This window comes from Lactuca virosa, chromosome 8 (assembly GCF_052849685.1).
Source record: "Lactuca virosa cultivar CGN04683 chromosome 8, Lactuca_virosa_CGN04683_v6, whole genome shotgun sequence".
NCBI classification, from domain to species: Eukaryota; Viridiplantae; Streptophyta; class Magnoliopsida; order Asterales; family Asteraceae; genus Lactuca; species Lactuca virosa.
Window position 1 is genome coordinate 326,220,254 of NC_136433.1, and position 15,692 is coordinate 326,235,945.

General features: G+C 34.3%; 2 protein-coding genes and 1 pseudogene across 3 annotated transcripts; 2 read left to right on the top strand and 1 right to left on the bottom strand.

The window, feature by feature from the left end:
- The first annotated feature begins 455 nt into the window (after nucleotides 1-455).
- On the top strand, nucleotides 456-2,798 carry LOC145131761 (uncharacterized; annotated as a pseudogene).
- Nucleotides 2,799-5,287: 2,489 nt separating this feature from the next.
- Nucleotides 5,288-6,570, top strand: LOC145128635 (NADH-ubiquinone oxidoreductase). 2 transcript variants are annotated; one of them, XM_079063448.1, is made up of 3 exons: nucleotides 5,288-5,419; nucleotides 6,000-6,297; nucleotides 6,378-6,570. In XM_079063448.1, the coding sequence occupies exon 2, from the start codon at nucleotides 6,002-6,004 to the stop codon at nucleotides 6,290-6,292; it is 291 nt and encodes a 96-aa protein (XP_078919574.1). In that variant the 5' UTR covers nucleotides 5,288-5,419; nucleotides 6,000-6,001; the 3' UTR covers nucleotides 6,293-6,297; nucleotides 6,378-6,570. The 2 variants fall into 2 exon arrangements, with proteins under 2 accessions (XP_078919574.1, XP_078919575.1); XM_079063449.1 differs by having other exon boundaries at nucleotides 6,384-6,570.
- A 2,311-nt stretch (nucleotides 6,571-8,881) lies between these two features.
- LOC145131762 (uncharacterized) lies at nucleotides 8,882-10,044 on the bottom strand. The gene is made up of 2 exons (XM_079066415.1): nucleotides 9,013-10,044; nucleotides 8,882-8,896 (listed from the first exon to the last, which is right to left on the bottom strand). Exons 1-2 carry the CDS (start codon nucleotides 10,042-10,044, stop codon nucleotides 8,882-8,884), a joined length of 1,047 nt encoding a protein of 348 aa, XP_078922541.1.
- Nucleotides 10,045-15,692: the final 5,648 nt, after the last annotated feature.

A 15,692-nucleotide genomic window follows, 5' to 3' on the forward strand; every position in this document is an offset into this window, starting at 1 on the left:
ATTAATGAAACAGAAATTGTTGCCCTCCTATTACATTCAGGCAAGTTTTTCCCAATTACACCATCTTAGACAAAATCAACGACCAGTAGAGGAGTACTCTCGGGAATTCGAGTATTTACTTATGAAGTGTGATCTACCCGAGGATGACCCGCGGACTCTGGTACGATATTTGGGGGGGATTAGATATCCGTGCTGCTAATATTGTGGAGTTGTACCCTTACTCATCTCTAGATGAATTGAACCTGTTGGCCCACAAGGTAGATAACCAGCAACGAAACAAGGGAAAGTTTGAAGCTGGACGAAACTTTACTAAAAACTCAACCCAACCCAAAACAGTACCAAACAACAAAACTCCCACTATACCTGAAAATTCATCAACTCCAAACCGTGTTTCGTGAAGATGTTTTCGATGCCAGGGATTAGGGCATATTGCCTCCGAGTGTCCAAACAAAAAAATGATCACTTTAGCTGAGTACGAAGGGGTAGATAATTCCTTCGTAGTTGACACAACATTGGAAGCAGGTGTGGATGTTGAATCTGTTGTTGAGGAACTTGTTGGACCTGATGAGGGAACATGTCTTGTTGTTCGGCGGGCACTCAGCAACACTCCTGATCAAGGTGGGAACCTGCAACGTGAAGCCATTTTTCATACGCGTTGTACCATTGCTCAAAAGGTTTGCACCGTAATTATTGATGGAGGCAGTTGCACTAACGTTGCTTCTCAAACCTTGGTGTCCAAATTAAATCTGACTACCCAACCTCATCCATCTCCTTATGTGATTCAGTGGCTCAATCAAGGTAAAGGAATACGTGTTTCTCATCGAATTCTATTATCTTTGAGTATTGGTAAGACATATGCAGATGAGATTTGGTGTGATGTCATTCCTATGGATGCTTGTCATGTACTTTTGGGTCGCACTTGGTTATTTGATCGTCAGGTCATGTATGACGGATACCAAAACACTTACTCTTTCAACCACAATAACCACCGAATTGTGCTCACACCAATGTCACCAACCACTCCTTCCAATAATCCTACCCAGTCTTTGAGTACACTGTTGAAAGCTGAACATCAGGAGTATTATTTTTGTAAGGACTTCATACTCCTGGGCCTTGATGAAGAAGAACTCAACACACCAACATACCCACACCCTTATGTTCATTCCCTCTTACAATCATATAACCAAGTATTTCCTGCTGAAATCCCTTCCGGTTTACCTCCTCTACGCACCATTCAACATAAAATCAATTTCATTCTCGGTTCCATTCTACCTAACAAACCTGCATATCGATCCAACCCCCAAGAAACAGAAGAAATTAGGAAACAAGTTGATGGGCTACTACAAAAGGGACTTATTCGCGAGTCACTTAGCCCATGTGCAGTCCCCACTATTCTAGTGCCCAAAAAGAATGGAGAATAGCGAATGTGTATGGATAGTAGGTCAATCAATAAGATCACTATCAAGTACCGATTCCCGATTCCACGGTTGAATGATCTATTGGATGAACTACATGGTGCCACAGTATTTTCAAAAGTTGATTTGAGAAGTGGTTATCATCAGATCAGAATTTATGAAGGAGATGAGTGGAAGACAACTTTTAAGACAAAGGAGGGGTTGTATGAATGGTTAGTTATGCCTTTCAGCTTATCAAATGCACCGAGTACTTTCATGCGATTGATGAATCATGTATTAAAACCATTTCTAGGCAGATTTGTTGTTGTGTATTTCGATGATATATTGGTCTTTAGTCAAACCAAAAAAGATCACCAATCACACCTCCAACAATTATTCGAAGTACTTGACCATGAAAAGCTCTATGGGAACTTAGAAAAGTGTGGCTTCTTTACTACCCAAATAGCATTTCTTGGTTACTTAGTTTCTGCTCAGGGGATCCAGGTTGACAAAAAGAAGTTTCAAGCCATTCGGGATTGGCCGGTTCCTCAAACTATTCAACAAGTTCGAAGCTTTCATGGATCGGCTTCCTTTTACCGACGTTTTGTGAAAAAAATTTAGTACTATTGTGGCACCCATGACTGAAATTACCAAGCTTAAACAGTTTGTTTGGAACCCTCAAGCACAAGCCGCATTTGAAGAACTAAAAAAACAATTATCCTCTACTCCTGTGCTGGCGTTGCCGTGTTTGATGAGGTGTTTGAGGTTGAATATGATGCTTCAGGAGTGGGAATTGGGGCTGTTATGTCACAGTTGGGTCGTCCAATTGCCTACTTTAGCGAGAAGCTTAATGATGTGAAACGACGATACTCAACATATGATAAAGAATTCTATGCAATCGTTAGAGCCTTAGACCATTGGCAGCATTATTTGATATCTAAGGAGTTTATATTGCATTTCGATCATGAAGCACTCAAGGACATTCAGGGCCAACACAAATTACAGCCTCGACATGCCAAATGGGTGGAGTATTTACAAGCCTTTACTTTCACTATTAAGCACAAGTCAGGGAAATTAAACAAGGGGGCTGATGCTTTGTCTCGTAAGTATGCGTTAATTAATTCTCTACAGCTGAAGGTTATTGGTCTCGAACTCCTCAAGCACGAATATTCTTCTGATCCTGATTTCGGGGAGCTGCTTATTAGCTGTCAAAATCATGCTACGAGAAAATATCACTTGTCTGATGGTTTTCTTTTCAGGGGAGAGTGATTATGTATACCTCAACATAGTATTCGAGTACTGTTGATCAAAGAGACCCACGAAGCTGGTTTAGCAGGACATCTGGGTATAGATAAAACCCTCACAATGTTGCAGAATCAATTTTTTTGGCCCAAGATGATGTGAGATGTAGAGCATTTTGTCCGTCGCTGTTTACCCTGCCACCGAGCCAAAGGTCACTCTTTTCCCCATGGATTATACATGCCATTACCTGTACCCGTTGCTCCGTGGGAAGACGTTAGTCTCGATTTTATCATCGGCTTACCCCGGACACAACGTCAAAAGGATTCTATTATAGTGGTGGTTGACCGTTTCTAAAAAATGGCGCATTTCATTGCTTGTCATACCACGTATGATGCTGTGCAGGTGGCTAATCTCTATTTTAAAGAAATTGTTCGCCTCCATGGGATTCCAAGTACTATGGTTAGTGACCGGGACGTCAAATTTCTTAGCCATTTTTGGATAACTTTATGGCAAAAAATGGGTACTAAAGTCAAATTTAGTACCTCTAGTCACCCACAAACAGATGGACAGACCGAGGTTACCAACCGCACCCTCAGATCACTGCTTCGTGCTCTCATCACTACTAATCTGAAACAGTGGGAAGATTTATTACCTCAGGCTGAGTTTGCTTATAATCGGGCTCCCAACAAGAGTATTGGCCTTAGTCCTTTTATAGTCGTTTATGGATTGAACCCGAAGACACCGCTTGACCTCGCCGTCCTTAATACATCTTCTAAATTTAACCCGGAAGCTAGCGACCGAGCTACTCAGATTAAGGCTTTGCACCAACATGTACATGATAAAATCACAAAGTCCAATGAACTCCTTAAGTACCGGCGTGATAAAGGACGCAAACACATCCTATTTCAACTGGGTGATCTCGTATGGGTTCATTTTCGCAAGGACCGGTTTCCCGCCAAACGTCGATCCAAGCTTAGCCCCAGGTCTGATGGTCCCTTCAAGATTTTAGCACGGGTTAACGACAATGCTTATAAGGTCAGCCTGCCTGGAACTCCTAAAGAAGCAGCCACGTTCAATGTAGCTGATATTGAACCTTACTATGACCCTGCTGATCCTATTCCAAGTTTGAGGGCAAACTTTTCTGAAGCTGGGGAGGATGATAGGCAAGTTCCTAAAGACCCGCCCAATATGACGGACCCGAAACCGACTCCAGAACCCAATCACGTGAACACATGGGTCAGCCTAATTCAATCAAAACCTTCCATCACTTGATTGTAGATATTACCCCATGTGTTTCTCTACATATCAGTCAAGAGTATTTTGTTTTATTTCCATGTTATTTTATTTTCCTTATTATTTTAGTTTATTTTGGCTTCTCTACAGCAGTTATTTACTTTCCCTAAATGTAGCTACGTTGGTGGTGGGTTTTGTTTTCCTTTTTTTCCCTGTATGTATGGAGGAATCATGAATGGAAAGAAGACAGTTTTTGGAGGTTTCCTTAAAATTAATTCTCTAAGTTTAGAGATTATTTTCCATTGCTATCCTAATTTTGGCAGGATTAGGAGGTGATCTTGGAGGCTGATTTGAGAATCTCGTGTTGTATCTGTATCGAGAATTTCAAGTTGGATTGTCCGGCGATTCCTTTTGGGTGGTGACGACTGTATCTCAGAAGGAGCGTTGTTGCTGTTTTACTTTGTTTTTAATTATCGGGTTAACTTTTGATCCAAATACTAAGCCGTTGGTCATCAATGGGTGTTCTCTGTTTAAATGAAAATTTAAAGTTCATGATAAATTGGAGTATTTTAAAAACTTTCTTTGCTGAAAGGAGATTAGGGGATTGGGTGATTGTAGTTGTAATATGTTTATCAATTGTGTTTGTGACTACATAAAGGTTCCAAATTAGGGTGATTATATTTGTAAACTGTTTTATAATATGTTGTGAGTTTTAGTTCATTTTTTAATCTTTTGGGTTTTGAATTGGAATTCTGCAGCACCCGGATCCAATTGGACATGGGTTAGGAACAGAAGCGATAGTGGAAACAGCAGGACAGAATGCATTGTTACTGGATAGATTACGCTCATTAAACTTCTTCGATTGAAGGTTAACTTTTTTATGACTCCATTCATCCAAAAGTAAAGTCCAGATTGACTTGTGATGTTTTGTTTTTTTTTGTTAGTTGTTTCTCAACAAAAATTGAAGCGATCCATACATCTAACAACGAATTGAATATTCCATTAACTAATAAAATCTTAAATTTACTTGATGATGTAGTCGATTGCAACAGATTTGACGAGAAGAAAAGCAGAAAAAAAAAGACACAGTTCCTATGTTGATTGGCCAGTAGAATTCGTACCATGTCGCAGGAATAAGGTATACCTATGATTTAGAAGACAAGGGTATTATGGTCTATTTTGTTATTTTATTTTTAATGATTTTAAAACATAAAAAGGATTATTAAATTACAAAAACTGTTAAAAACTAAAAATACAATATTTTAAATATTATATTTAGAATTTAAATCGGACAAATACCGTATTTAAATATTTAATAAAGGTATATACAAAATTGTTCTGTTATTTAAATGGGCCGGATCCACATACTATCTTAGGATCGAGGCTGAGTGCGTAAGCCTATTATTTTGAGGGAAACCAAACTCTGTCATGGCCCAAATTAAATTGAACAGTTTTTCAACGAAGTTTCGGCCAGACGTATTTTGATTTCATAGTTGCTCGCTTGCTGTGGTTGTTCCTCTTCATCTTCATCGATTTTATTAGGCGAGCAGGTAATTACATATTCCAAGTTTAGCTAATCGATTTTGTCGATCGATTTGAGGCTGTATTTTCTTTCGAATATCATCTGTTGGTCTTGATTTTGTATTAAATGGTCAAATCAATTGTTTTGTGATATGTAAAACCTGCTCACCTGATCGATTCGTGAATATTGTTTCAATAAATTTATGTTACCGATTCTTGTAATGTTTATAGAGCTGTTGAGTTTGATTCGATTTTTTGAAATTTAGTCCGTTCTATGTCGAACTGATTGTGAAACCTAGGGTTTGGTGTTCGATTCAATATATGTTATTTTTTATTGTCAGAGTCTAGATCTAAAGAACTCATCCTCTGTTAATTATTGGATTTATCATCAACTGGACGCTTCATTTGCGTTTATTTGTCTGTTCGCCTGTAATATCTCGATATTGCTGAAAAACATTGTGTTTCATTTCAGATTTAGTCTATAACTTGTCTTTTCGGCTCACTTACTTTGAGTCATGATTAATTTGTTAGAAGCTCTTATTTCATGTTAGTGTCTGAAGTTTTAGCTTTTGATTCAACCATTCTGATCCATAATCACACTGTTCATAGAGATGTCTTTCATCATGGAGTTTGCTGAGAACTTAATCCTGAGAATGATGGAAGATCCAGTTGAAAGAGACAGAAAATTCAGAGAACATACATATCACATGAAGGAACGTTGTGCAAAAACAAAGGAAATGTGGAGTTACCCAATTCGCCCTTATGGTTTCTGGACATTTGATCGCCACAATGCTCAAATCTTTTGGGATGCCCAAATTAGCCAAGTTGAAGGTCGTAGGGACCCTTATGATGATCTTCTCCAAGATCATCAAACTGAATCATCATCCTCTTCCTCCAAGTAAACACTGTAAGTTTCTTTAAACTCCAGAACTTATTTATTTTACTTTTTGCTATATTCTAAACAAAGCTTAATAATTTGTTGCCTAGGGTCAGAAATTTCAAAAAAAAAAAGTTGGCCAATCTCAGATATTGCAGGCAGGTACTTTCTTGTGCTATTTTGAATGTTCACTTGAATATTTGTTATTAACGATGTGTATCAAGACTATTTTGATAACTGCCAAACTTGGTGGATGTAATGTTGTTGGTGTGTGTTAAATAAAAACTTTGTTTTCAGAAAAAAGGTAATCCAGTTGAAGTATCTGAAAAGCCATTATTCATTTTGTATTATGTATTTTTTATTATAAACAACATAGGTTTTCTTTTTTCATGGATGGTAGAAGATCAAAAATATCTCATACTTTCATATATACATATGGAACAAGAGTTTAAATAACATTGGAACTTAAATGCTTAAACCTTTTCATATACGTGCGTGCTTGTGTACCTACGTACGTATGCAAAAATTAGGTGCATATTAAGAGGCTAGACGCACACGTGCATAGGATCATAGAAAAAAAACTATGTTCCTTTTGTTTTTTTTTGTTTTGTTTTTTTTTCTATTTTTAGGATAAATTGTAGTAAAAATCGAATATACCAAAATTCATAATTTTTTTTCCATAGACATCTATATTGGTATGTAAAAAATAATCTTTTTATCAAAAAAAGGTCACTTTGTTATTTTGTTTTTTTTCCCCAATATTTAGGTTTATTTTGTTTAAAAAAACTAAATAAACCAAAAAAATTTAATTTTTTGTCAATAAATAGACATTGCATCGATATAATCTATCTTAAGAGGCTAGACGCACAGATGCATAGGATCATAGCAAAAAAAACTATCGTTCTTTTTGTTTTTTTTTCCTGTTTTTAGGATAAGTTTATAGTAAAGAACCGAATATAACGAAATTTATAAGTTTTTTTTTTCCATAGACATCTATGTTGGTATGTAAAATAATATTTGTTATAAAAAAAAAGGTCACTTTGTTATTTTGTTTTTTCCCCCAATATTTAGGTTTATTTTGTTTAAAAAAACTAAATAAACCAAAATTTTAAAATATTTTTGTCAATAAATAGACATCAACATAGATATAATTTTTTTATCTTGATTTGGTCGGATTGTGAATAATTCACTTTTTTATCATTCATAATGTACATCTGATTTATTATTTCAATATTTTGATCATTGATAATTTAATTTAGTGAAATTTACATGTAAATCAAAGTATATTTTTTATAATTTTATAATATTGTAAAGTTTTAATTACTCATAAATTAGTTTTGTCAAATTTACAAATGAATTTTTTTTTTCACATTGTGAATCTGAACTTTATATAACATTCAGTTTTTAAAATTCACAATGTGAATTTAGCTTATTAATATTCAAATTGTGATTTTTAACCGAAGATAATTCAGTTTTTCGTATTAATAATGTGAATCTAAGTTAAAATTTTGAATTTTTTTTATGCATCAATATAAATGTCTATTAAAGAATATATAAAAAGAATTATTATTTTTGATATATTTATTTTATTTTTTGGATAAAAATAAAACTAACTATTTAAATAATAACAAAACGAATAGTTTTTGTTATAGTAAAAAATTCAATCTTTGGATGACTGAAAAAAAAAATTATGAATTTTGATATATTTTTTTTATAAAAACTTAGTAATAAAATTTAAATAAAAGAATAAAGAAAGTGAGTTTTTTGTTTGAATCATGTATGTACCACAACTCTAAGTGATAAATTTGTATGAATAAGATTAGTTTGTTGGTTCCGTTGTTTAAAATAAGCGCGTCCTTAAAACTCAAAAACTGGAACAATATTGGTTAACAATTTGAGCAAGACTCTAGAAAGTGTACGACACTATGACCTTATAACGCATGGCAATGTGAATCATTGAGCATTTTTAAAGTTGTTTTTATGGTAGCGTAGATTTGGCATGTTGATTTTTATGGGATTGATCAAATAAACACCATTATTTACTTAAAAAATTGCTTTTATTAAAAAAATTAACTATTAAAAAAAGCATCTTTTAGTTAAATGTATTATACTAGTAATTTAGTAATGATTATTATTTTACTTTTTATTGATACATATTAATATTAATTAACACATTTTTACATTATATAGTTTTCAAATATTAACATAAATAATTGTCTAATTAGTTATTATTAATAACGATTAATAATAATAAAATATAAATACGTATATAAAACTAAAATTATGATGTCAAAAATAATGTCATTAACAATATATATATATATATATATATATATATATATATATATATATATATATATATATATATATATATATATATATATATATATATATACTAGACGTTTACCCGCGTCAAGCGACGGGTGTGAATAGTTTTATTCAGCAATTATTTCTATTCGGAAACTTGTATGATTGGACACCCAACTTTGACACGAAGGTAATGAAAAGGTAAACCCCTAAGATTAAAATCTAATTTGCTTTGGAATATGGTAACTTGTAAATTTGAATGGTCTACACATCTCTAAAGGCAATTAGTTCGTTATGCAAATAATTATCAATAAGAGTCATGCTAACAGAAACAAAAACAATAAAAATTAAAAATTAAAAGTTGGGATTCTTTACAAATGTATATGAAGACATACAATTGATTATGCCTTATTAATCGTGCAACACTTCTTTATATACCACATTTGATGTATAGACTCCACCATCGTTGAATTGTCCATCAGGGATCACTAATACTTTTATATTGGCGCGTGAAATCCCTCTGGATAATGACACATAAAGTTGGCCATGTGAGAAAACCGATTCTGGAAGATAAATTCCTACATTTAGAATTGTTTGTCCCTGAGCTTTATTGATTGTCATCGCAAAACATAATCGAATTGGAAATTGTTTTCTCTTCAGCTTGAACGGGAACATGTTCTCATCAGATGGACATAGAGGTATCATTGGCAAAAATACCATCTTTCCAGCATGTTGGCCAACAGCTATTTCGGCATCAATTACATTATGCTGAAAACTTTTACAAATCAATCGGGTGCCGTTACACAATCCATTTGATGGGTCAAGATTTCGTAACAGTATTATCGGACATCCAACTTTCAGTCGTAGGTAATGAGGGGGTAAACCACTAACACTGAGTGTGTTCAAGAATTCCACAAGATAGAAGTTATTTATATCGTCTATAGCTTCATCAAAACTGTAGTAAATTCTCTCTTCTCCAATGAATCGGCCAATCAAACGATCATTAATCTCATCGACGCTATCATTTCTTGTGGATAATATTGCACGGGAAATAATATAAGCTGATTTAGATCTATTAATTTCCAAAGATGGAAAGATTGCATCAATCAAAGCATTTAATGACTTTTCTTTTTCGGTGAAGGGAATTACCATATCATCAGGGATACGAATAAAGTTTTCATGCACCGTTTCTTCAACTTCATCACCGACACGTAACAGAAAATCTGAGAACCATGGATCGGTTAGTGCTCTCATATTTATAGTTAATCGCAACTTGATAATCGAAGACCAAAGAGGCGACATTCGTATGCTATAATCCACAGTTTGTGCCCGTGTTCCACGTCTAACGACCGGCAACGCTTGTCTGAAATCACCTCCCAAAACCATTATCTTTCCACCAATTGTGAGCATCACCCCAGTGATATCTTTCATTGTATGGCCAACCGCCTCCAATGCATGTCTTTTAGCCATCGACGCTTCGTCCCATATGATTACCTTTGCAATCCGAAGTAGCTGAGCAATACCACTTTGTCTTGAAATCATGCAGACTGAGTTATTTTCAAGATTGAGAGGAATTTTAAAGCGAGAGTAAGTTATTCTCCCCCAGGCATGTTATTAGCCGCAACACCCGATGAAGCGGTTGCAAGTGCAATATGACCACACGAACGAATATTAGCAAGTAGAGCTTTGTACAAAAATGTTTTTTCTGTTCCACCGGGACCGTCTATGAAGAACACTCCTGGAATATCATTATGGACATGTCGCATGATCTCATCATATGCAAATTTCTGTTCAGGATTAAGAAAATCTATTGCTTGTAAATGTTCAAATTCTGACACTATAAAACATTCTTCTTGTACCTCACGAAAAACTCCAGATTCTAAATCGACATTTTCATTTATCTGTGGAAGATCAAAATCATCAATATTGTCCCCTATTGATTGTACGAATACCATGATGTCGGTGAGGACCATATTCTGGACTCTCTCAACACTTCCGTATTGTCGCCTATAATCTTCTGAAAGAGCATTGTAATGGTCATCCCATAACTTACGAACATCTCTTGGCTCACAAAAAGTCAATATCGTTGCAAATAGCCTTCTAAGAGCATTGGGAAATTGAAAGAAAGATGCCTCTGTAAGACATTGAGATAAACCATCATCAGACTCTATTAACCCTCTTTCAAGAGCTGCTTTACGAAATTTTGGGTGTTTTACGTTGTTGACTGTGTAGAGATCTTCAAAACATGTTGGGCCACTAATATGTGATAAAAGTAGGCGAAGGTAGTATCGGTCTCCTTCAGCGGGATTAGCAGAAACCAAACGACCTCGCATTAATCCTAGTTTTCGACAATTCCAACGATGTGAGCTCGGATCCCATGTAAATTTTTTTGGAAAATCTTTTTATTTATATTGTCTCGCATTGATATCTTCTTTATTTTTTAGAAAAAAAGCAGTCAACATTGATATGTTATCTCTCTTTTTCAACAACGCTAGTCAACATATCATCCTCACTGAACCTAACCATTTGTTGATTTGGGAGATGCACTTGCAACGCCATCACAAAAGGGTGGATCTGAGAAAGAGGGAAGCTAAAAATCCTCCATATTGCCTCGGGAGGCGAGACATATCGTGCATCTTGAAACCGTTTTATCTTATTAATTACAACAGGTTATCCATCCGAATCAATATTGATAACTTGTTTGTCATGACCCTTGTAAATATACTTAAAAACATATTTCACAGAGGTTATACTCGAGCAGACCTCAACATTAATATGACAGTTAAACATCATTAACAACTTTGGGTTATACGGGACCACCCATTTGTTATCCATCTTATTGCCTCGTATGTCCACCTCTATACCATTATCTCTCCTTCGGTACACAGGATATGAATCCTTTCCTTGTAATGTTGTTTCATTGAATTGTCGAGGGTATCTAAAACGACATTTTCTTTTGCTCATTCTTCATACAAGGACAGTCAGAGTTTAAGCTACCGCAAGGACCGTGAATCATGTGTGAGACGAATAATTCGTGCATTTTAGGATACTTTTGTGGGTCTGGAATTTCAGCACAAACTATTTTGTCGTAATGGTCTGCATTAGTAAGCTTGTGTGGAGGTCTCATTATCATGAGGAAATGTGCATGTGGCAAACCGCGTTTTTGAAACTCAATGACATAAACGTACGCGCCCACTACGCCAAGGATGTGCTTCGTGACGAGTTGTTTCTTAAGATACTCTAACTTAGCACGAAAAACTCTAGACACAAGGTCTGGACGATCTTGAGCCCTCTGCCAAGGGAGTAACTCATCTTTTATTTCTTGCCAGTTTGGATTGCATGTCATGGTAAGGAATACGTTAGGCTTACCGTCATCTTGAACTAAAGTCATGGCATCAAGAAATCGTCGCCGCATGTCACGGGGGCCTCCGATGAAACTTGTTGGCAACACAACACGTTGCCCTATCATAGTCGGTCGAACCTCACCGACATTAACACAGTCCACAACACATTGGTATAAATCTGCTCTTATTTTGGACTGGTTTTTTCTACAAAGTTCCAAACGTGAAGTCTCAAGCTTGATGTAGATATCTACTACAAATTGTTGTAGTAATCTCCCTCCCAACAAAATTACATTATAATTTGACCGGATTTGAAACTTATAACAGTAGTACTCTCGCGTACTTACAGTATTCCGCCCTCTTTTTATATTAGAGTCTACACAATGTTGATTTCGTGGAGAAAAAAAAATTAATGATATGTACAAAATGTAATGTTTGTGAGTTTAACTAAATTTTAAAAAGTTATTATATGTGTACCTTCTAAATCCCCCTCGATATCTTCGTCGTAACTACTAATATTATTGATGGGAAATTCATGCTTGGGATATTAGAATGCCATCCAGACTTACCATTAGGAAAAAACAAAGGATAACACAATGGATCATAACATCCCCAGTAAGCTTGAATTGTTTGTGCTTTGTCGAATCTGCCATACACGATAATACTTCGTTTATATGCAGCTATGTTGTCATTACCTTCAACCCGAATACCCGCGACCTGAGATTTTTATCATATAAACGATATGATTAAATATGATATGTAATATGCACAATTGTATGTCATACATGATATATTTATTTTATAATTAGTAATTATTATGGTACCTCAGATGTGGTCGGTCGGTTGTAGACCCTTTGGTCAAGTTCTACTGATGCATTCAAAGTGACTCTATAATTGTCAAGTGGCCCTAGATCAGCAAGTCTTCGAAATGTTTTCACGTATGGATTTGTAGCAAGAACACGGGTCAAAATTTCAATGACGCTTCTATTAAGATTTGGTTTTCGGAGTCTATATGAAATCTCAGTGTCAGCATCATAAAAATACTACTGTAAGTGCTTAGGGTCTCCATTCTTTGGAACTAACTGATCGATTCTGTGACATATTGCTCCATGAGCACAAAAAGTATATACTCCGGATTTCATATTGGTCATTGTTTTATCCACATCTACACCCATTGATGCGAATGCGAAATTTGTGTTATATGCACGTATGTTGTGTCTGAACATTTTGCTTAGTTCAGAATCGGATGTGCAAAGATTTCGTAATTCTTCGTGAATATTGGAGAATGCCAACTTTGTCTTTCCCGACATGCAACAAAAGCTGGGGAATTCAAATTGAAATCGTTTTGCTCCGCAATGAACACATGCATTTTGGACTTTTAATACATTTTGCTCCATATGGATACCATCATAAACAAAAGTATATGGATCTTCTTGGAGCATGTTGTCTCGCATAATAGTCTTCTGTTTAGTTCCTTCCATCGTTCATAATAATTTTTATTATGAATTTTCCTCATTTGTTCAAGTCTTACAACATCATTAGTAGTTCCTTCATTGATATTCATTTGATTTGCAACAACATTCGGCATAATTGTCGTAGATCGGCTACTTCTTTCACCATTAGCTATTCTTCTCCGTTTGTTTTCCTTTTGTCGTGCATAGTATTTTCTATTGTAGTTTTTTCGTTTTTCTGCTACAAATATTATTTGACGAAATATGAAAAAACTAGTTTTTAGAATCATGCGTTTATGAAATATCCTAAGTTTTTAGAAACATAACCAACATAAAAATTAAAAAAGTTAATGTATATATAGATTAAAGAATGATACCACATTGTACCGCTTCCTATCGAGTTTCATCTTCGTTCCTCATTGAACCTAAAAAGAATAATAAATAATATTATTAATCATACTAAATTGTTCTAGCGAGATAGGATAGTGATTTTTATGCTTACAAAAAACTAAATTAAAATAAAACTTCATCTTAGACTTTAATCCATTTATCATCATTGGTTATCATATTTACCTATTTTATAACAAAAGTTGTTGGTTTTAATTTTCTTTATCATTATAGATGTAGGCGCAAGCATGTATTTTTTTGGATTAATATGTAGTTATTGTTGACGTTATTTATATTTTTGAACTTAAAGTTATTTGATTAACTTTTCATCACGCAAACTGATCAAATATGGTTTTGGTTTATTATATTGTTTATTAGTTAGTTTTGGTTGGGATGCTACAAATAAATTACTTAGGACCTTTGTTATTATTTTTATTTTATTTTTTATAAATCAGCATTAGATACAACCAAAAAAAAATCACAAAGATGACATTAATAAATCAAGTCGAGTACAACATACTTAAAAACTTAATAAAACATAACACACCACAAAGTCTCGCTAAATCAAGTTGAGCACAACATACTTAAAAACTTATACATATTTAAAACGTCTACCACAAAAAAACTTAGAAAAATAAACTGGACTACACCCTATGACCTTAATATAAAAACTTTTCCATAAATATAACATTCACCACAAAACGTCTCACAAAAAATTAAAGATGTTAAGATGCATAATCCTAATGTTATCCGCTTCTAGCATTTCCGGTTCGAACTCAATGTCTGTTAATTCGGTTGAAATCAAAATGTTGACTGAAAATAAAATAATATGTAATTAATAACACAGATCAAATTAATGAGTTTAATATTTTTTGGCAAACATAAAATATTTTAAAAATAATAATAATAACTTACTTTGTTGGGTCAAAAATATGGTTTATACTTTACTTTTCTAGGAAAATGTATTTTTATGTCTAGGACCGTAAACAGCTTGGTGTTTACGGCTGTATATGTGTTTACGGTTGTGTTTACGGCCGTGAACCTATTCACGGCCCATGTCTCATATATATAAGGTGAGGAGTGCATGTTAGATGAGTGTACGGTCGAGAGGAGCCTAAGTGTGTGAAATCCAAGGTGTGATAGAGAGAAGAACTAGTTGTGTGTACTATGTGTATGGAGCATCATTCTATTCATTGAATACATTATAGATTCACTTGTTCTTCTTCTCCTTCTCTTCTATTTAGATCTGGAATCATCCGTTTGATTGGGATTCCGCACCATCAAACGGATCTGATTGATACACAAGCAAATTTGGGACTTACAACTTGAATTTAGATGGACCAATTTTACTCGAGAGGCATAGATTATGGATTTTTTCTTGATCGCGCAAAAGGTCCTTACAACAGTTGTTCGCGGTTTTTCATGCAACTTCATATTTATTATATGCCCCATATTTATAACCAAATATAGTTAAAAGTTATTTAAAATTGCTATATTTTAATATAAGTTACATATATATAATATATTCACACTTACGTCCCATCCTGAAGATATATATTATACCAACGAAGTCGGACCCATCTGTTAACATGTACATATTGTATTCTGCCCATGATAATTTTTCCAACCACATCTAAAAATAGAAAGATTTAAATTTATCTTGTGTAATTACTTAAAATATATATATATATATATATATATATATATATATATATATATATATATATATATATATATATATATATATATATATATAAACATGATAAATAGATAAATATACCAATCATCATTTTCCGACATGTCCTATCTTCCTGTAGAGTTTTAATAGTAGCCACCAACGGATAAAGTGCAAACCCCTTTTCAATATCGGTTGTCAAGCGATTAAACTTTGTCTTGTTGTCGATAATTATCTCCAAATCTCTATGGACAAAGCTATAAT